Source organism: Rhipicephalus microplus, chromosome 7 (genome assembly GCF_043290135.1).
Source record: "Rhipicephalus microplus isolate Deutch F79 chromosome 7, USDA_Rmic, whole genome shotgun sequence".
Classification (NCBI taxonomy): domain Eukaryota; kingdom Metazoa; phylum Arthropoda; class Arachnida; order Ixodida; family Ixodidae; genus Rhipicephalus; species Rhipicephalus microplus.
The window spans coordinates 773,253-796,700 of NC_134706.1; the positions used below are offsets into that span (position 1 = coordinate 773,253).

The 23,448-nt window shown below is 49.7% G+C and overlaps 1 protein-coding gene across 6 annotated transcripts in view; it reads right to left on the reverse strand.

The window, feature by feature from the left end:
- Mgtor (nuclear basket protein megator) overlaps positions 1 to 23,448 on the reverse strand; it is a 905,575-nt gene that overhangs the window by 30,865 nt on the left and 851,262 nt on the right. For 3 of the 6 annotated variants that reach the window (XM_075868439.1, XM_075868437.1, XM_075868436.1), the window contains exons 49-50: positions 13,096 to 13,124; positions 4,156 to 4,189 (exon numbers count right to left, since the gene is read on the reverse strand). In XM_075868439.1, the coding sequence (XP_075724554.1) occupies positions 4,156 to 4,189; positions 13,096 to 13,124 (63 nt within the window). The remainder of the gene's footprint in view (positions 1 to 4,155; positions 4,190 to 13,095; positions 13,125 to 23,448) is intronic. The other 3 variants (XR_012884775.1, XM_075868440.1, XM_075868441.1) reach the window with 1 other exon arrangement.

Consider the following 23,448-nt stretch of genomic DNA (forward strand, 5'->3'; position numbering starts at 1 on the left):
CTCTGGAATGTAGCAGGTACAAAACAGAAGCTGAATGAAAGTACTTTGAATTCATATAGGCTATCCGGTGTAACAAAAGCAATTTTTTCACGATCTAGTTCACCAACTTCGATCTGCCTGTAGCCACTTGTGAAGTCTATCAATGAAAAATACTTGGCCCACTGCAGTCTGTCGAGTGAATCATTGATGCGGGGCAGCGAATAGACGTCTTTCTTGGTTGCGCTGGTAAGTTTTATGTAGTTTACGCAGAACCGAAGTGATCTATCTTTTTTTTACGAGAACGACCGGAGATGACCAGACACTCTTGGAAGGTTGAATAATGTCATCTTGCAGCATCTCTTCGACTTGAGAATTTATCACGTCACGTTCCTTTGCTGAAACACGGTAAGGGTATTGTTTAATGAATGAGGCGTCAGTATACGTAATTATTCGGTTAGGTGATCGGTGTCTGACGAAACTTCGAGGTGGACGCGAAGTACACTCTAAATTGATGTAGCGATTCACGTAACTTGGTCTGTTGTTGTTCCGAGAGGGTCGAGTTGACATTAACTCGGGAAAGTAACGAAGTCACGTCGCTTGGTATCGGTAGAAGCCCGTCGTCGGGTGACGTAGATGCGGAACAGTCAACAGGGTAGGGTGAAAGCGATTGCAGTGTGACAAAACAGGTGCCGGTATTCGTTACTGAAATTAGTCACAACTAGGGCATATCATCAGTCATGACGCATGACGATGATGCGTGCAGCGCAGACAACTAGCGCGAACAAAAGCGCCAAGCTGCCTTCGGCGACAACCGCACCATCACGTAACTTGTCAGCATCCACTAGGACGCTGGAACGCGGAGGCGACGTGATACTGTCGACACAAACGCTAAACGTGCTGTCACGGCTGTCGTAGGATTTGTCGGTAGATCCTTCTGCCGAAAACGTCACGGTACGCTCCCGAAGATCAATAATAGCGCCGTGCTCCCGCAAAAAGTCCACTCCCAGGACTAGGTTTCGCGAACAGTCACGAAGCATGAAGCAGCCGGCGAAAAACGTGCCTCCCCGAAAGCTCACCCTGATAGTGCACATGCCGATTGTGGTGCCCGCCGGCAGTACGAGTTTGTGTTTCGTACAAAGTCGTAACCACTTTCTTCATGCGCGCTGCTAGTTTTCCACTCATGCTTGAATAGTCCACACCTGTGTCCATTAATGCACTAACGTCGTGGTGACCGTCGACTACCACAAGTATGTCCAACGAAAATCTGCTTCCGGTTTACGTCGCTGTTGTTGGTGACTCGCCGCGGGTCCGTGCTTGCGTCGAGTGTCAAGCGTCTTCGCTCCTCATGAAGGTCACGGTCGTTTCTTCTTCCGCCCAGGCTTGGCGAGCGCGCCTGCGCCACTGTACCTGTGCCGCCCCTGCGAGGCTCCAAAAATTTGGAGACGATCGCCTTGGGGATGGGGACCGCGACTGCCGCCACAGTGGCATGCGCTACTGTTAGAGGTAATCTTCGATAGCTCTCGGTCATTCGCCGAATCTCGGCCGTGGCTAGTCGACGGCGAAACCCTGGAGTCCAAGGTGGCGATAGGGACGTTCCCGGTAAACATATTCAGCTTCACCACAGTGATAACACAGTGACCGTCTGTGAGGTATCGGATTTTCTTGGAAGCGTCTGTACATTCTCTAAATGCTGAATAAGCCGCAGCGAAGGAAGTGCATCCTGGGGCATAGGATTAGCGTGGTGCGGTGAAGCAGGAATATATCGACTGACAGCTTCCACGTATGATGCACGATGTGGCTCCGTCGGGACGGGCGGGACATAACTGGCAGGCGGCACTTGCAGAGCTTGTCGCACTTTGATTCTGACGAGGTTGCAGATGAACACCTCCATAGGTTGGGACTGGCACTGAATCTTTTGTAGCTTGTCACGCACCATCGATTGAATGAGGTCACGAAGAGATTCGATGCTAATGCTCAAGTGCGATAGAAAAAAAAGCAATAAAACACGAGGGCAGTAACCGCAAAGCCATAATCGCGCTTTGGGGAAGCCAGAGAAATCGATCAGTAAAGCATTACGAAATCGACATTTTTATATTTCACTTTTGATTGATTGATTGATTGATTGATTGATATGTGGGGTGTAACGTCCCAAAACCACTACATGATTATGAGAGACGCCGTAGTGGAGGGCTCCGGAAATTTAGACCACCTGGGGTTCTTTAACGTGCACCCAAATCTGAGCACACGGGCCTACAACATTTCCGCCTCCATCGGAAATGCAGCCGCCGCAGCTGGGATTCGAACCCGCGCCTTGCGGGTCAGCAGCCGAGTACCTTAGCCACGAGACCACCACGGCGGGGCTATATTTCACTTTTGGTTGAGGACAACTGCGCCATACAGTCACGTATATGACGACGCAAAATCGGCTTTTTTGGGTGGTTTTGCGTGGGTTGTTTGATCGCTTCACCATATTTTTTTATGTTTTACCTATTTTTTTATATTTGAAACTGGCGTTTAACTATATATGCGTAGATTCTGGTATTGCAGCACATTGATTGTTTAGTCATCAAAGTTGCACAGTAACGACGTTTCTGTCTTCCGCCTTTGCATGCCTACTGATAGGCTTTTGAATTACATTCAATATTTTTTGCATTTATCTTTTTTTCATTTTTGTGGTCGATTACTAAATATTGATTTACGTTTGTTGTATCTGTTTATTCTTTGAGCCCGAGTGACAATTTCCGCAATTTAAATCTATATTGTGATACACCAATCATTTGCGCACACATAGACACGGTGTTATTGGGCAAATAAAATAAATTTATCAGCACGTGATGCTGTCGAGTGTTTCTCCGTTTCCTGTTTTGTGCACGCTGCTGAAGAACTGGTTCAATTTAATTGTACGGTGTAGTAAAGTATGTGTACACACGTGTTGTATATGTTATTTAATATGTACTGATTATAACAATGTATAGATTTTTTTTCATTTGATCTGTTGGTACCGCATTTGCCTACGCGCCCACCAGCCTTGGTAACCTTGTGTGGTGTACGTCTGCAATAAAAAGTTTGTCAAGACTACGATGCAGATACATTTATCACAAAGCCATGTGATTCCACCCATGAATGATTTGCAAAAAGAGCATTACATAGGTTAGTTACTTAGACCCGCTCACTATGCAAATAAAAGAATTGCAAAACGAGGCGTTGTTTCTATTTGCACAGTGGAGCTCAAATGGTGAGAGTGAAGTCACTATTATTGCTACACGAGCGAAATAGCATTGAACATTGTATCGATTAGTAGGTCAGTAAAAAGAAAAGCTCAAATGCTTTCGACTACACGGCCTGTTACTGCAGCGGCTGGGTGGAGGCGCACTGATCTACGCAATAGCCGCTTAAAACATCCACCACCCTCTGTAAGCCAGTCGCTATGGATGTATTTCATCTTGCAACAAGCATAAATGTTGCACACCCGCCGTAGCTTTCACTTTTCTTACGCCTTTCAACCCGGCGCTGTGCTTCAGGTGACGCTGCGAGACGCGCCGCCTGTCGGCGACGACATAAATTCCGTCACTCTCCGCCTCTCAGTAAGCTGACGGCATCAATCTAGTACACTGCAGATCCAGTGAAGTTTCAGTTCATCGTCTCGGGCAGCACTGAATCACTGCTATACTGGAACCATGGATAAACCTCTTCGTCATACATAGAAGATAAAAATACACGTGGTTATGTAAATATGAGACTCTGGAACATTTAAAAATTCACTATACCGAAAATATTATCATACTAAAATTCATTATATTGAGGGTTAGGCTGGCGCTCTTATTTTATGTTTGTAGCTTCTTTGTGTGACAATTCATAAGTTTGCAACTAAAAGTGAAACCGGTGTTGTGCCTGAACTAGAACACATTCCATTTTGTCGCATATTTTGCTTCCGAACAGCCGTTTCTTTTAGAAAAGTTTTTTTTTTAGAAAAACATTGCTGTTCCTTATTGGGTCACGCTATCAGAAATTGAATGCTTCGGATGACATAGCCTTCACGCAGCTTATTAGTACTCGGACGTAAGTTTAGTGCTATGAGGCCAAATTTCGGCGCATACAAGAAAGCATACGCATGCCTGGAAACCTAATAGCGAATGCGTTTGTAAGTTTTCATTAACTTGCAAAGATCACACGTACCTTACGACAGCGCCAGCAGCACGGTGTCCATGACCTACGTACGAAAGCAAACAAGAGGTGCCGTTCAGTTGTTAGGAACATTTCATATCATAGGTACGTAAGAACCAAAACGCAATGTACTGCAGTGCAGCTGAGGACATGGCGCCACACAAGCATCATACTTAATGAACATGTTACGTTTCGAACATATAAAGCTCAATGAAGGAAAGAAGTGTATGTTTCAGGGCTCTTTACCTTTGTTAGACACAATATTAATGAGAACTAGCATACATTAATGTCAAGAAAAATATAGGGGATAATATTTGAAGTATTTGTAATGTAATTGTGAGGAATGAAAAGTGGACGAAAAGATAACTTGCTCTGGGCAGGGGCCGAACCTACGATCTTTGAATAACGCACTCGATGCTCTATCAACGGAGCTACCACGGCGGCTTCGCCCCAGCCAATTTTACGGTATGTATGTGTATTTAAAGGTGGGAGAGTGAGTCAACGTCGCCTGTTTCCACTATGGCAAGTGTAGGACACTTACTTCGTTTGCCGATTGGCGTCGCGTAGCAAGTGATCTTATTAAGAACTGGCAGCCGACCAATTATGGGTCGTATTTTGTATGCCACCTGTTGAGTATACCACCTATAAAGTGTTTTAAAAACTTGTTACATCGCATAATGTCTACCCACGCATCTATTTTACATCTGCCCCATGCTACTATTTGGATTACAGACACAGTGTACATATCAGCAGAACTAAAAACTTTACATTTTATTATCTTCAAAAGCATTGTCTTACATTCCGCACCGTTTTGCTCAGCGTACCACGCTACATGTTCATCGATTATTAGACAGGATGTCTTGAAGGGCACTAAACAGAAATAACACTATATGTCAGGGTGAAAGCTAAATGTATTACAACGTCTGAAACGACAATATTGTTACGAGAGAGCACACGAAAAAACGAGGTCATCGGTCAGACACAACACCTAGCGAAAGCTGAGACGGCAAGCTAGAGCGCGCCCCACATCCCAGAATCACGTCGTCTTTCTCGCTGTCTCATCTTCAGGGTTATGTAGTCTTGTATCATTACATCCGGGTGCTGAAGCACTATCTCGGTGCTTTCTACGGGGTTGAGGAGCGGTAGAGCTTAAGGCGGGAAGCATGAACAATGTCTGTAGACTGTGGAGAGAGATGAAGACTCCAGTGGGGCTATCCAGTAGGTGACGTCAGTCACGTGGCACAATACGCGGTAGGGTCCCGAGTACCGGGAAAGCAGTTTTACTGCGATAGCAATTATATGGACAGTCGGCTGGATTTTGCCGCTGGCATCGGCATCAACGGCGGCGTTGCTTCGCCGTCTCTCACCTTATATGTATACGTATCCCTATATATGAAGATACAAGAAAAAAAATGGGCAGACCCCACGTACAGTGGGAATCGATGATATGCGAAGCACGAATGATAAATGTTGATTTGTGACTTTAAATTCAACACAACGTTACGAGGTGGACGTAAATTAGGCCGTAAATGACTTCCGTGTCATGATTATCACATCTGCGTGTGTTGTTTACCTTCGTCATCTTTACACGTCACGTGATACCAAATTTAGTATATGTGGAGCTAGCAAAACGGCCGCGAGCACGCTATGAACGTGGCATATTGTCAAGTTCTTACATGACACGCGTGCCAGGATTCTCATGTTTACACCAGTCATATATTTTGTCATCCATTGACGTCACGCACCAAATTTAGTATCTGTGGAGCTAGCAAAACAGCCGCGAGCGCATCATGAAGCGCCCAATATACTCCAATGTTGCGTTGACACGCGCGCGCGCTGGGCACAGCGACGCTACGTTAGCAAAACACGACCACTCCATAGTCTGACGCCAGGCGCGAACAGCGTCCGTCGGCGCGGCCCGACGGCAACCGGCACGAAATGCTACACGCTGCATTTCGCGCCGATGCATTACCCATACAACACTGCGTCTCCCTCTTTTCGTGACGGAGGGACGCCGGACGCGCTGAAACGCGCATGGGTCAATGATGGTCAATCAACGTTTATTCGGCCCAACATTGTTGGTAGCGCGCGCAGGCACCAGACGGGGCGGTTCCCTAGTTGCGGGACCCGTATGTATCCATCTGCTCTTGGCCCCTGTCCGTCAGTGCACGCTGAGTCAGTAGGGCGGGGCTCGATAACAAGGTCTCCCATCGCTCAAGGGGTTGAGGATTTGGGGTGTCGGGGGGAAGGAATGGTGGGGGGTATTTAAGTTTTGTGAACTTTGACCAAATGTGCGGCAGGTTGCCATTTTCTATTTTACAACACGGACAAAGCATGGCGTATTCCGCGGGGCACATGCGGTTCAGCAGTACGGGATGCACAAGCAATCGCGCCTGCGCTCGACGCTAATAATCTGTTGTTTCCTGGTCAGGTCGGGGTGCGGTTCTGGTAGTCTGCACCTTCCCTCTCGGTACATCTGGGTAATGTCCCGAAAGCTGGCAACCGGGTTTGGTAGCTCTTGCGGATCATGCTCGGCCCGGATTGACATTTCTCGGGCATGATAGTCGGCAATGGTGTTGCCTGCTACCTGCGAATGAGCCGGGACCCACAGGAGCTCTACGGCTCTTTCTGGTGGCTTGCACTTGGATAGAATGGCTTGTGCCGCGGATGAGATTACTCCCCTGCAGAAGCTTCTATAGGTTGTCTTTAAGTCGGTGACCACCGTGTCCACGCTTGGCTGTACGAGTGCGAGGGCCACGGCCGCTTCCTCGGCAATAGCAGGGTTTGTAGTCCTCAAGTACGCGCTGACAATGAGCCTTTCAATAGACGTAACCACTACCGCAGCACGGTCACCATGTTTTCGAAGTGAGGCGTCCGCGTACATGACCCAGGGGTTCTCTTCCAGCTTGCGGAACATGGCGTTGGCTGGTGCTGCGCCTCTCGTCGTCCTTGCCTGGCGTCATGTTCAAGGGAAGGGGTTTCGTTTGAATTGTCGTCTTTCAGTCCTGCGGAAAGGCCGCCTTGATGGGTACTGGCTCGATCTGCCATCCTATCTTACCTAGGACAGCTCGTCCATGCTCCGTGTGGCTGAGCTGAATTCTCTGATTAGAGAGGTGGGATTTGATGATCCTCCACCTTGTTGTGGGTGCCCATGTCCAGCAATCTTAGCGTAGACAAGTATATTGGCACACCCAGTGCTTACTTTGTTGCCTTGCGCGCCATCGTGTTGAGGGTGTTTCTATTCGCCTTCGTCAGCTGGAGATATGGGGCGCAGTAGGTAACCCGCAAGACGACGAACGCGCGTACCAAGCGAATGACATCGTCCTCTTTCAGGCCTCGGTTTCTGTTAGATACCCTTCGAATCATGCCAAGAATCTGCTCGGCTGTAGTATTGATATTTGTGACGGCTGCTTGTGCCTTCCCATCGCTCTGCAGCAGTATACCGAGACTCCTAATTCGCCGTGTTGGTTTGATGGCCATTCCGTCAATGGTGATTGTCACGTTAGGCGGTGGCTCCTTCTTGGGTTTTCCTGGTTGGATCATGAGCAGCTCCAATTTTCGGGCAGCGCAGCTCAGTCCACACGACTTGGCATACTCGTGCACGGTAGTCCCCGCCCGCTCCAAGGCTTCCTCTGCCCAGGCATTGGACCCGGCTCGGGCTGTCCACAACGTGATGTCATCGGCGTAGAACACGTGGTCCACACCTTCGATTTCCTTGAGCAGACCGGGTAGGGGCAGGAGGGCCAGATTGAACAGCAGGGGTGACAGGGACGACCCCTGAGGGATGCCCCGATCACCGAGCTCGACAGGGTTCGATTTCTCCTCCCCTATCCGGATGGTCGCCGTTCGGTTTGACAGAAAGTCGCTTATGTAGCCGAATGTCTTGTGGCCACATCTGGTTTTGTTCAAATTTTGCAACACGCTCGCGTGCGACACGTTGTCAAAGGCTCACATACCTTGGTTACCCATTCACGTACCGTAACACTAAATTTGGTATATGAGACGCTAGTGAAACAGCCGCGAGCACATCATGAGCGTGGAATGTAGTCATGCTACACGACACGCATGTCATGATTTTCATGTTAGGGTCTGTTGCTTGTGTTCGCCATGCAATCACGTCATACCATAGCAGTTCTGAAAGATGCAATGCGAATAAAACCACCGCAAGAGCAGCAGGATCATGGATTCTAAATCATAACATTCACGACCATCATCGCCTTCTCCAGCGCGCTCCGGCTCCAGAGCCCGCTCCACGTCCCGCACCCGGAGCGGCTCGTCCAACAGGCCAAGATCCAACACCCCCTCCGGTGGTAAAGGCAAGTACTATCTAACGTGGGCCAATAGGGCCCGTGGCAACCAAGCGCAGGCGTCCAACTACCAGGACTCGCACGACCCGCGTCTCACGAACGAGCTCAAAGAGCTTAGGCGTGCCAATGATAGTCTTAGGAAAGAAAACGCCCAGTTCAAGCAGTAAATCAGTCGGCTAGCCACCGAGATAGCCGAAATACGAAAATTGGCGCTCAAAACGCCGGCTCCTCTGGCCGCCACGAGTTCGTCGGCCATGGACACGGCGGAGGCTCCCCCCAAGGCGGGTGCAGTGAAGCGTCGCGCCCTGGATAGCTCAAGGGAAGACGAGACTCTGGCGCTCCTTTCGGAGCTCAAGAAGGCCATCTCCAACATACAGTCAGGCCTCTCTCAAGTACAAGAAATGATCGCGCACCCCCAGCTGGGTCTGGTCGCCCTCAGCGAGAGAATACTTAGACTGGAGGGGACCCACCACGGATTTTTGCCAAGCACATCGACAACACCAGTCCCAAACTTGAACAGTGTCATTGCCCCGCCTTCAGAGGGTGCCATCCTGCAGGCGGCCCTCTCGAAACCCATCCCCAAGCCCAAACATGGATAACGAAACTAACGTCATAACAATGTGGCAGTGGAATTGCGCAGGGTTCGTCAGCAAACGGGCGACCCTGCGACAATATCTAAAAGGCATAAAGGATAAACCCCAAGTTATCACCTTGCAAGAAACGATCACATCATCACACATCAGGCTCCCTGGTTTCGTCACTGTGGCTTCCACTGAAGGGGGAAGGGGGGTGGCCACTCTGGTCAGTAAAAGGTTCACGTGCATTCAGCGAGACCTCGGTCCAGCGGACAATGGGGTCGAGTACGTCATGACGGAACTCCTAGTCGACCCCCCTAAGCGGTGCTTACGAAGGAACAGTATTTTCATATTAAATGTCTACTGCAGGCCCAGCGTAAACAGAGCCAGGGCTGGTGGTCTTCTGAAGAAGGCCGTGCATTTTGCCGGCTGTCAACCTCTTGTCGTCATGGGGGACTTCAATGCCCAGCATCAGGCGTGGGGTTACCTCACTAATACGAAGAAGGGTAGATACATATGGCTCACAGCAACGGAGGAAGATCTGACACTGGTAACCAATAAGGACTTCCCAACCAGGAGAGGGAACTCGGTGTGCCGAGATACAACCCCGGATCTCACCTTTGTCAAGAGTCTGGAAAACGTCAAATGGACCAACACAGCTATCGACCTCGGTAGCGATCATTGCATCATCGAAGTGCTCATAGAGGTTGCCCGCAACAAGACGAGGACCTTTAAGTTCATCGACTGGGACTTGTTCCGAGTCAACCGCTCCGAGCGCGCCCTTTCCCCGGATGCGGACCTAGACTCTTGGTGCGACGGGTTAAAAGAAGATGTGGCCAGCGCCACCAAAGAGGTGACAACCGATCTGGAGGTGGACAGGATGGACAGTAGGCTCGCGCATCTGTTGGAAGCCAAGCAGGCACTGCTCGCGAGATGGAAGACTCAGCGCCATAACAGAAGACTGCGCAAGAAAATGTCCGAAATCAACAAAACGGTAGAAGATCATTGCAAGGTCTTATGCAAGCAGCAATGGGATGAGCTCTGTGATTCTATGGAGGGCCAACTCAAGACCGGTAAAAGCTGGAGACTCCTCAAACACCTACTGCACGACGGCAACACCAAGTCCAATCAGAAGAGAGCTTTGGCGAAAGCTGTCCATTTGGCCACCGACTCAACTCCAGATGAGGCGATCACGGAGAAGCTCATAGACAAGTACCTGGCGGCCACGGACGATCCAGTACCTCCCCAGTTTCCCGACTACGAGGGGCGCGACGTGCCATCGATGGACGAGAACTTCACCGTGGCTGAGGTCAAGCGGATTCTCGCATCCCTCAATAGCAGATCCGCCCCTGGGCCAGATGGGGTAACCAACAAAATGCTCAAGCACCTCGACGACGACTCGATCGAGTTTCTTACAGACAAGATCAACGAAATCTGGCGCAGCGGTCTCATTCCCAAGAGCTGGAAAGCGGCCTGCACAGTACTGATACCCAAGCCGGGTAAGGCACCGAGCATCGAGAATCTTAGGCCAATCTCGTTGACGTCATGCGTCGGGAAGGTGGCCGAGCACGCCATGCTCAACCGCCTCACTGACCACCCCGAGTCTAACGAATGCTATACCCACAACATGATTGGCTTTCGGTCGGGGCTCTCGACTCAGGACGCCATGAAGCTGATCAAGCACCAGGTCATTGACTCCGGCTTCACCGACACCAAGGCGATTCTTGGATTGGGTTTGGAAAAGGCTTTTGACAACATATCACACGCCTTTATTCTCAAGAGCTTGTCTGAGTTTCACGTCGGCAAGCGGACGTACAATTTTGTGCGCTCCTTCCTTTCGTCGCGGTCCACAAGACTGAAGATTGACGATTTTTTGACCCACGAAATTACCCTTGGGCCAAAAGGGACACCTCAGGGGGCGGTGATCTCCCCGACGCTGTTCAATATCTGCATGATCAACCTGTCGAGGGCCTTGAACAAAATCCCGAACATTAACCACACGATCTACGCAGACAACATCACCATCTGGTGCCTCAGCGGATGTGAGGGTCAGGTCGAGAGTGCTTTGCAAGAGGCCATCGATGTGACGAAGCGCTATCTCATCCCCACCGGGCTAAGGTGCTCGCCCGCTAAGTCCGAGCTCTTACTGTATAAGAAGAGGCCCAGAGGCGGTTCTCACCGGTCTTGGAAGCCAGCAATGTAAAGCCACATTACGTTATTCACCGGTAACGGCTCCCCAGTTCCGCGGGTGGACACTATCAGGGTCCTTGGAATGTTTATCGAGTCTAACGGAGCCAATGGAGCCGCCGTCAAACGCATTTGTTCCAAGACCGAAAGCGCCCTCGGACGGATTCGAAGAATCGCTAACAGGCACCGCGGAATCAGGGAGGACAATCTGATCCGGATTATCCACGCATTCGTGCTATGCCACCTCGCTTATTCGGCGGCTATGCACAACTGGCTCGTGTCGGAGCGCAACAAAATCAATGCCCTAATCAGAAGAGTCTTCAAGCTGGCCCTTGGCATTCCCGTTCGAACGCACACGGAAGACCTCCTGAAGTTGGGAATCCACAACACGTTCGAAGAAATTGTCGAAGCCCAAGAGTTTGCACAGTTTGTCAGACTGTCTGGCACCCCAGCGGGTAGAGCCATACTCGGCATGCTGGGACGAAACCCCACGGTTGTCGGTCCTGACGCTGTGAAGCTGCCCAACGACATAAGATCCAAGATCCAGATTGCGCGGATGCCGCGCAATATGCATCCAACCTACAGCGAAGCACGAAGACGAGCCAGGGGTAAATCTCTGCTCGCCAGTGCCCGCTTGGACAAGGATCGAGCCTGCTTCGTCGATGCTGCTTCGTACATTCAAGAAGAAGCCTTCTCCTCAGTGGTCGTCGACTGTGATTGCAGAGTCATTAGCTGCGCTACCATCCGCACTTCTAGTTCCAGCGTTGCAGAGCAGGTTGCCATTGCTCTTGCATTGACGGACGGTGTACATGACACAATTTATTCAGACTCCAAGGCCGCTATCAAGGCCTTCCAGATGGGCATGGTGGCTCCCCAGGTCCTACAGATTATTCAAAAAGTCAAAGACCTCAAAAATCACTCATTGGTCTGGTTTCCTGCGCACCTTGGAACCATTGAGGGTGCCTCGCTCAATACCAACGAGGAGGCGCACTCGGCTGCACGAGGTTTGACTGACCGTGTGCCCGGTAACGCGTCATCTGCTGGGCGACCTGAGCCTCTCTGCTCGTACAACGAGATATGCAAGCACCACTATCTGTCAAGAAGACTGCTGCCTCTACCACACTCCTCGCTATGCAGGGCCCAAGCTGTTACTCTCCGACTGCTACAAGCAAACACTTACCCGAGCCCTGCGGCACTGCACACAATGTACCCTGAACGGTTTCCAAGCCCGGACTGCCCCCTGTGTGGTGGTTATACGGACTTCGAGCATGTACTGTGGGGCTGCGCCTCTGCCGGTCCCCCTTTCACCCAAGAGGAAATGAAGCGACTCATTAAGGCCCAGGACCAGACCTCTCAAATCCTGGCCGTCCAGAGGGCCCGCGCGAGGGCCGTCAGGTTTAACCTGATGGTCCCCGAGTGGGCCTAGCCAGGTGACGCTGAGTTTACTCGCGTCTATTGTGGACCGAATAAAGTTGTTTCACTCACTCACTCACTATGTATGTATATTATTCACTCATGGGCTACGGCTACGGAGACACCAGCGCTTTTCTTGCGCAACAACAACTTCTTATATATCATATCAATAAAAAATACACACCTTTATATAAATCTCACTGTCTTAGCCCCTATTTTATTCAAAAGCAAAAAAATTTCAGTACACCATTGTGCACGTAGCTTGTAAAGGAGTTAATTTGCTGGCACGAATTCTCAGTCCACACCTTTTTCAGTCGCACATGACGTCGTCCTTAGATCAGTTGAGACATTTACAACATATACAAAAAAGTATGTGTCACACACTGCATTTGTACAGATAAAAGCCAGTCGACAGTCTTAAAGCTACACAGACAGATCAATACATTTTCTTTTAAGTGTGCTTGACTCACCTGTCGTGGTACGCATTGTAGCCGTCGTTCTGAAGAAAAGAATAGAAGAGAAAAAGTATTGATTTCACCCATCGGCTGACGCAACTTCAGTATGCGTAAGACCTATATCAGTGTCGAGATTTCACCTCTTGTTTTTTTACGCATGTGTAAATTTAAACAGTATTTTCGAACGAATACGTTGTCATGCTTCCGCAATCGCACCTAACGTTGGATGTTAAAGGGGCCCTGCAACACTTTTTGAGTATGGTCAGAAAACTGCCGATCGGCAGTAGAGGTTCCGAGAACACGCAAGCCAAATGTTATAGCGTAGCACGCAGCCTGAAATTTACAAATTATCAAAGTCGGCTAAAAATCAATTTCTCTTTTCTTGACAAATGACAGAGGAAGCTCTAAAAATTGGCACATCCCACGTACAGTGGGAATCGATGAAATGCGAAGCACGAATGAGAAAGGTTGATATGTCACTTTAAAATGAGCACAATGTTACGAGGTGGAGGTAAATTACGCCTTACATAACTTACGTGTCATGATTATCATGTTTGTATGTCTCGTTTACTTACGTCATCTATTCAAGTCACGCGATACCAAATTTAGTATAAGTGGATTTAGCGAAACGGCCGCGAGCGCATCATGAAGGGCCCATTATACTCCATTGCAGCATTGACGCGCATGCACGCTGGGCACAGCGACGCTACGTTAGCAAAATGCGAGCACTGTATGGTTGATGCCAGGTGCGACCGGCGTGACCCGCGTCCGTCAGCACGGCCGGATGGTAACTGGCGGAAATTGCGACATGCGGATTTTTGCGCCAATGCTTTCCCCAGACAACACTGCGTCTCCCTTTTTTAGTTACGGGAGACGCCGTACGAGCTGAAACGCGCATGCGTCGAGGCAACGCAACGCGGCGCGCACCTGCGAGTATATGGCAGGACCGGCGTGGCAACGCCGGCGTGACGCCACGAAGTGGAAACGCCGGAGAGCACGTGCACCACGTCACGTCGAAATGTATTGACACATTGACTTTGGCATGTAGTCATGTTCTCACATGACACACATCTCATGATTATCATGTTTGCACCAGTCACATACCTTCGCCATCCATTGGCGTCACGTAATACCGAATGTGGTATATGTGGAGCTAGCGAAACGGCCACAAGCACATCATGAGCGTAGGATGTAGTCATGTTGTTACATGACACGCATCCAATTTTTTCAATGTTTGCACCATTTTCATACCTTCGTCATTCATTCACGCCCCTTAATACCAAATATGGTATATGTGACGCTAGCGAAACAGCCACAACGCATCATGAGCGTGGCATGTAGTCATGTTGTTACATGACAGGCAACTCACGATTATCATGTTTGCACCAGTCACATACCTTGGTCACCCATTCACGTACCGTAACACTAAATTTGGTATATGAGACGCTAGTGAAACAGCCGCGAGCACATCATGAGCGTGGAATGTAGTCATGTTACACGACACGCATGTCATGATTTTCATGTTAGGGTCTGTTGCTTGTGTTCGCCATGCAATCACGTCATACCATAGCAGTTCTTAAACATGCCATGTGAACAAAACCACCGCAAGAGCAGCAGGATCATGGATTCTAAATCATAACATTCATGACATACGTCATGATTTTCATGTTATGACTAATCAGATATGTTCTTCATACAGTCATGTTATGCCATACCAAGTTTGGTACCGATACCATTATCGAAACGGCCAGGAGAGCTAAAAGTCGTAGGCGGCTAGATAGATAGATAGATAGATAGATAGATAGATAGATAGATAGATAGATAGATACGCTTAATGTCGCCGAAGTTAGCTAAAAAATGCTTCGCATTTAAAGTTACTCACAGAAGGCCTTCACCAACCATCGGTTAATTTGAACATAGCACACTCTGTCGTTACAGACAACGCCACGGGAGGTCACAAGGCGCGCGGGGCTTATTAGGCGAGAAGCTCCCCTTGTTCTATTGTGCTGCGTGTGGCGTAATCAAAAGAAGAAGCGACGAGAAACCGAGAGAAGAGGAGAAAAAAATTGGCAGCATATCCACGGAGTAAATGATGGAGAGTGGGGCGAAGCATTCGTCTGTCCATTCGTTCTTGCTTCCGTCCGCCCATGCGTCCGTCTGTGTGACCGTCCATGCGTCCATCCGCCCGTCCGTGCGTGCGTCTGTTCGTGCGTCCGTCCCTGCGTTCGTCCACGCATCCACCCCTGCGTCTGTTCATGCATCCATCCATGCATCTGTCTGTGTGTCCGTTCGTCCATCTATTCAACACTCCAAGTAACACCATCTCGCATCTTTTCATCATATATTTCTCATATAGAAGCACCGCCATCCAGAGGTCATTCCAAGGACTAAACGAGAGGTGGCACACACACTATTTCTTACGGCTTGCGCTTGGGGTCTATTCCACCTTTAGCCACCTGGAGTTCATGGTATATACCAGTTCACTGTATTCGTGGCACTGCAACCCAACGCTCGCTAAGCCTTTCTAAAACCAAGGAGCTTACGCTCAGCGAGTATAACGTAGCAACCTTTTTCGTCAGATAGGGCTCAATGTACATGCCAATGGCTGCTAATGGGAAATGAGAAACAGGAAAATTCGCCTTTTACTTTCTTACGGCTTGCGCTTCGTATCTACTTCCCACATTTAACCACCTCGAGTTCATTCATGGTATATACTAGTTTATTGTATTCATGGCACTGCGGCTCAACGCTCGCTAAACGTTTCTCAAACTAAGGAGGTTACACCCAGCGAGTTTAACGTAGTACCCTTTCTTGTCAGATAGTGCTCAATGTACATGCCAATGGCTGCTGATAGGGATCGCAGCGCGCGCGTCAACTAAAAGCCAAATGCTTCTGTCTCTCATTCCCCATTAGCAGCCATTGCCATGTACATTGAGCACTATGTTTTATTGTTCAACAACGCACAGAAGAAATCTCTCACCGGCACCACTTTGGAGGTCAAAACGTTGTACTTGCTACATACTACAACGGCTACGAGGGACGTACGGATGCCGCTGTAAGGAGCTTCGCCCTTAAAAAAGAAAGGCAGTATATCTCGAACAGTATAACAGACGGAGCTGTCTTATAGAAGTACATATCATGGCCGGGCTAGACTGCACCTGCGCGCTCGCTTCTTACGGCCTTCGCATCGGATGTACTACATGCCTCTCACGCTGTTATGAGGGGGGCGCTGTGACCCTGACCTCGCGCTCTGTGCAGCAGCGCGTGCGACGTTGGCACATGAGTTCGGGCGTGCTTCTCCACTCACTGCGCGTTGAAAAACAAGTTGCTTAATCGTTCAAGACACACAAACGGTTTATGACATTGCTCATACATGATGGTTCTGGGCTTGGACCAATATACCTCTGAAGAGTGCACTTAGCTGGCCGTGCCACAAGCCTCGAAGTGCGTGAATGATCGTAGCCTTTTTTTGACATAAAGCACCGTATCATACGCCCCTTACAAGTTCATCTGGGTACGCTGAACGCTTTCTTCCGTCACATTCTAAGGTGGTCGAAATTTCCAGCGCCCTCCACCACAGCGTCTCTCATAATCCTATAGTGCTTTTGGGTCGTTAAACCTCACATATCAATCCGTCGCATTCTATTTGATGCAAAAGAAACAGGTATTTTTTCTCTCCTTTCTGTGCATCTGTTGCGATTTTTAACACATGCATAGTGCTTGCTTTCGCGATAATATTGGGACGCCTTTTTTCTTGTTTTAGCAATTGCTGCACCTTCTCGCATTTTGAACGATGGTGCGACACTTGGGAGCACAGGCAGCGAACTGGGCAGGGGCCCGATTCGCAGAGATGACCACCATCAATTCTGACTCACCAGACCAACTGGACTGCATGGATGCTGACGACTTCGAACCCACGGACAATGTCGGGCCCACCGACTCTACCCCCGGTCCGAGCGGCGTTGCCGAAGCGTCCAAAAGTACATACCTGCGGCCATCCGTGCCTCACACTCCATGGTTTCGGGTGATCGACGCTCGCCGAAAGAAGGTTGTTGCCTAGGAGGCCTCCGCGACGCCGCCAGCCACATTCCACCAACGTGAGCACCGACATGGAACCGGCCGGCCCCGCCTGCTACGCCTTCCCGTAGAGGACCACAATGTGATATTTTGTATAAGAGAAGGCATATCTCTACAACAAGAAGTGGTTTTATCCTTGCGCGCTGCTATACAAACCGCGCTCCGAGCCCCCTTGCCCATGAGTGCGCGGATACGAGTACGCAAGGAGCAGAACATCGCCCTAGTCAGTACCTCTGACCCAGACCTCACGGTACAGCTGTGCCATGTGCAGACGCTCAAGCTCGGCATCAGATCGTATGAAGTCCTTGCTTACGTGGCTTCCCCAGATAATTCCTGCAAGGGAGTAATCACAGGATCCCTCCCTATACCCACAGAGGACGCCCTCATGAACGACACCGTCACTTATCCCCAAAGTATCAATATTATCCAAGCGCGACCATTCGGGACGAATGGAGCATGCCTCTACACCTTCGAGGGAAAGCGTGTTCCCCGATACGTTTACTTCCAAGGCGTGGAATTTCGATGCAGACCTTTCCGACCAGTCACCCAAGTGTGCCACTGCTGCCTCAGAACTGGCCACCGACACGACATCTGCCCATATCCACAGGAACACCGGTGTGGAAATTGTGGCATTCTCAACCCAAGTGAACACCACGATAGTTGCGTCCCGCAGTGTTTAACCCGTGGCTCCGACGAACACCCCACCATCAACATGGGTTGCCCAGCCCGACAAAGGAGACCTGGGCCCCGTGTTCTTAGAGATGAACGCCAGCTCCTAGAAAAGCCAAATGATCCTCCACTGAAACAGCTTTATGAACAGTTGCCACCAAACAACCAACCTCGCAGCGGTCCTCAGCGCGCCAGCAGCGAAGGCCACAGTAGGAGTGCTCGATCCAAGCGCTCAAAAACTCCTAAGAATGGAAAGCAGACCTCGCAACCTATTCAACCCGGAGCACCTCCACCTATCCAGGCATCTGCGCATTAATCCAGGAACTACCCACCGCCTTCTTCGCAGTGCAGTGCGAAAAGCTACAATACGTGGCCAGCACTCCCGCTACGAGAGCCCACCCATGCACCTGGCTTGGAGGCCAGGGCAGCGGCCTCGATTTCATCTGGCTTGGCTGCAGGAGGTCGCCTAGATCAAGCCCCACAGTCGCAGCTACAGCGATGACAGGACCCCCTGGCCGTCCCTGGTAAGTCGCCCGTTGAGCAGGCCTCCCAAAATCCTTCGCGATCAACACCACCTTATTCTCCAGCCCTCGTTCAACAGAGGTGTGCCCTGTATTTCCAAACTCCAGAATTCGCTCAAGCCCTCACACAACTAGTTCTAAATTTCGTAAGTGATAGTCTCGAGGCTGTTAAAACACAACTGATTAACGAACAAGAACAGGCCCTCCAGAGAATGGAGGCTACGTTTAGTCACCGCATGGAAAAAGTTGAGGCTACAATTAATCACCTGTACGATATGGAAGCTCATCATCACCAACCTGTAATCATAAACAACGCCAATCTGCCGCCGCTTCCTCTCAGAACATGGCGCAGGCGAACAGCCCACAATCGGGAGTTTTCACTCCACAACGACTCAACATGGCGAATTCTAGTAATCGACCAAATCCCGGAAGAGCAGGCTTGCCTTCTCCATCCGGAAATCAAAATTCATCTGATATCAATATATGGCAGTGGAACTATAGAAGCATCAGAAAAAAACACTCTCAATTGGCCGCCTACATTCAACACTCCGCTGAACCACCCCATATAGTGGCTCTGCAGGAGACGGGGTCTGTCCCTTTCTCTCTGCAAGGATATCAGGTGGCATCGGTGACATCGCGCACCGCTATTCTTATTCATAAAACCCTTCAATTCATAGATCAGACTCCTACGAAAAGCTCATCAGAGAATGGAACCGAGTACACTGCTCTTGAGGTAATTCCGTTGAATCACACATCGGGTAAAGGACTCTTGGTAATCAACATATACAGCACCCCTAAAGATAAGGGCACTGGCATACCCGAAATTCTCGTTCAAACGCAGTCCACACATCGCATCATAGTAGGTGACTTTAATGCAAGTCATACCGCATGGGGTTACATAAGTAACTCACCGAAAGGTAACCTTGTACATAGCGCCATGATGCACCACGCACTTACCTTAATTACTGATCCTACTGTGCCAACGCGAGTAGGCACTTGCACCGTCAGGGATACCACGCCTGACCTCACAATGATTAGTGCACATGTAATAGTAAAAACACATGAGGTTCTCCCGGATACATTAGGTAGCGACCACCATGTGATTCGAACTGTCATAACGCGAAATTCTAAAATTTTCCGACCTAAAATGCAGACTCTCGTTGACTGGGATAAACTCCGCACATATATCGCCGCGGAGAATACCAGTCCGCAATCTATAGAGTATTGGACTCAAAGTATACAAGATGATGTTGTTAGGTCTGGTAAAAAGATTAAGAACACGCAAAATGCGCCTCAAGTTGACCCCCACCTCCTCTATCTGTGGGAGGCCCGACGAAGCCTTTGTAAACGATGGAAGCGTCAGAGGCTAAACCGCAAACTTCGCCTACGTATCGCTGCAGTCACAGAGGAAGCCGCACAGTATGCCACCCAGTTAGCGAAAGCTAATTGGGAAAACTTTTGTGGGACACTGAAAGGAACACTTGGCACAAAACGTACATGGAACATCCTAAAGGCCCTTCTAGATCCCACGTCGGCCAAAAACCACATTCACAACGCTACCCAACGACTCATTTACCTTGAAGAGCAAAAAGGCACAGACATTATGACACACATAAAAAACCTTTACATTCCTCAGCCCCTACCGGCGGATATGAACGCACTCCCTTTAACACCCCCTGATCCGGACGAAAACTTGGATGCAGATATCACGCTTGAAGAGGTAAAACAGGCCCTTGCTTGTATTACCTGGGACACTGCACCATGGCCGGATCGTATAACATATAAGATCCTCCGAAACTTAGATGACGTGTCTCTACAGGAGCTCACGGATCTCTTTAACGAACACTGGAGCAAGGGCACACTGCCCTGTGTTTGGAAACATGCACAGAATAATCTGATTCCGAAATCAGGCAAATCACTACTTCTCGAAAATTGACGACCCATCTCGCTCACGAGCTGTGTAGGTAAACTTTTTGAGCATGTTGTTCTCCGTTGACTACAGCCACATTTAGAAGCTAGCAATTTCTTTACCAATACGCAGTTTGGCTTTCGCCCCAATCTTTCGGCGCAGGATGTCCTCCTGCAGGTTTAAGAGACTCTATTTCATCCCAAACGGCAGACAGCCCAAACCAGAGCCATTCTCGCATTAGACATACAAAAGGCTTTCGATTATGTAGGTAACAAACACATTCTCAGGACATTGGCCACAACTGGCTGTGGTCGTAGGACCTGGCATTATGTCAAAGCTTTTTTTTGGAAAACCGTACCGCCGAGGTTAGATTAGGTACACTTACATCCGCCACTTTTTCTCTCCCAACTAGGGGTACACCCCAGGGAGCTGTCCTATCGCCACTCTTATTCAATGTAGCCTTGGCCCCATTGGCCAAAGAGCTTGCTGATATTCCTAAATTACAGCATGCATTTTACGTCGATGATATGACTCTCTGGGTGTGCCATGGCTCTATTGGGGAAGCACAAGACATTCTACAAACTGCCATCAACGTCATCTAGTGGTATATTAGTAGAATGGGCCTCCATTGTTCGCCAGAAAAGTCGGAGTTACTTACAATTGAATCACGCATGCACGACTCAAGCATTGACCTGCACGTGCATGGTCAACCTGTACCAAGAGTACATAAAATCAGGGTATTGGGTCTACACATACAATCAAACTTAGACGCAAACTACACCTTGAACATTCTTGATAAGCAGATAAAGCAAATTTCAGCACTGGTCCACCGGATTGCGTCGCGCAATCATGGTCTATCTGAAAAGGACACCATGCAAATTGTTGAGGTTTTGGTGGTGATTCGCCTCGCTTATCATCTTCCATATCACCATCTCACTCAAAAGCAAATGGAACGGGCTAACAGTCTAATCAGGCGGGGCGGTTAAAACCGCATTGAGGTTGCCGATGCGCACCAAAACTACTCTCCTCCTAGAGACAGGTCTGCATAATACAGTGCAAGAAATAATAGAAGCACGGAGAAGCAATCAGCTCCTGCGCCTTTCTCAGACACCTACAGGGCGGAACCTGCTCCGAACCCTGGGGCTTGAATCAAGTGACACGATGCGATACGAAGAAGCATGGTCGCCTATTCCAATAAGGGTCGCGGCACACATGCAACTCAAACCATTGCCGCGCAACATGAATCCACAACGACATCCAGGCCGACGCAAGGCACGCGCTGATTATTACATACGAAGGTGCAAAAATTGTGAAGACGTCCTCTATGTCGACGCTGCGGTAGGCCCACTTGAAGGAACGGCCATGGCTGCTGCCATGACAGAAGACGGACGCATTAGCATTTCCGCGTCCGTTAAAACGGCACGCCCCGACGTGGCTGAGGTGGTTACACTAGCCCTAGCAGTGGTGCATGCGGCCGCAGATTCTACCATTACAGAAATTCGCCCTGATTCCCAAAGCGCTTATCGATACTTCCGTCAAGGCATAGCACCAAAGACAGTTTCACGCATACTGAGCAACATTCCTTCATTTCTACATCCGGTGACTATCACGTGGGTGCCTGGCCATGAGTGTATCCCCGGGAATGAGCGCGTTCATGCGCATGTCCGAGGTCTTTCCATCCGGACCCTGGGGGATCGCTCACCCGAACCTGTGAGAAAACCACAAGAGGGAATCCGCACCTACCATGAAATTACGAGGTATTAACGGAATGTCAGACAAGATTTCCCTGCCCCGCACTTCTCCCTCACCTCTAATCAGAGTTCAGTTTGGCGCCAGCTACAGACAAAATCATTGATTTCTCCCTATTTGGCACACCTATTTTACCCCACTCTTCACCAACCACATTGCACCACCTGTGGGGCACCCCGGGCTGATCTTTTCCATTGCTTGTGGAACTGCCCAAAGCCCATGGCGGTAGACCCTATCCCTAACCCTTCCCTTTCCTCGTGGGAGGCCGCTCTTCGGGTCACTGGTTCGGACGACCAGTTGTGGCTGGTGCACCGGGCCTGCCTAGAGATGTCGTCCTGGGGGCTCCCGGACGTCTAGGGGCCCAACCACATATACTTTGATTTTTTTTCAAATAAAGTTGTATCATCATCCTCCTCCTTCTCCTTGGGAGCGCAATCGTCCTATCATAGTCTGGTATCGACCACTGCAATTAGCACCCTTGTTTATTGTTTGCGTGCAAAACAATTACCGCTTCTTGGTCAGTTAAAGCGTCTTGTGAAGTTGCAACAACCAGATATGGTTTGTTGGTCACTGCCTTTCGCTTCCTTGATTTTTGACATAGAGGAGAAGCTTTCGAAGCAGGATATTTGTGAGGCTTCTACGCCCTTGAAAATCAAGTAGGAAGAATAGTCCTCGAAAAGAGTAGGCACGGAATCAGGAATATGTTTTCTGATGGGGAACGCACGCACATACTCTTCATCGCGCAAGTGTCTGCTGCCTTCGACTGTCGATGCAGACGTTGATGATGAGTGTTGGGACTCCGGGTCCTGCCGGTCTCGTTTTCGGTAGCTGGCCCCGTCGCAGGATCCATCGTCCGACAATTCAGCGAGAATAAGTGCCCGAACAAACGACAGAGATTTATTTACATGTAGAGAAGTGATCAACTGATGCAAAGAGAGAAGAGTGAGAGTGATACAAAACGTCTTCGGCATTTAATAGCGCCACGTTGTTGACACTGGGCGCCTTGTCCGCATCGTCAGCCAATACGGTGTCCCCGGCACCTCGGCCACGAGAGAGGGGGAAACACCTCTCACAACACATGGAGTGGCACAACCTAACACGATCTCCATATATGGTCACGGCGCCCTAAAATGTTACCAAACATGGTCACGAACGCACAGCAGATGCCGGAGTTCTCCCGGCGAGAGGAGGAGCCTGAATGGGGAGGTGGGGGTGGACGACCCCGTCGGTCAAGAACCGGTTCTCCCCCAAACTCTTCTTGCTAGGTTCCCTAGGGCCGGTCGTAACAGTCTCTCGCGCGGGGGGGGGTGAAGATCTCGATGGGCTGAGGTTTGCAGCCACTGTCCGGAGAGATCAGCGCCGGCAGTCAATTGGTGACGACCGTCTTTGATGAAGTAGAGGGCACCACCTGCTTCATTGTGGGCTCAACAGACATCACATACG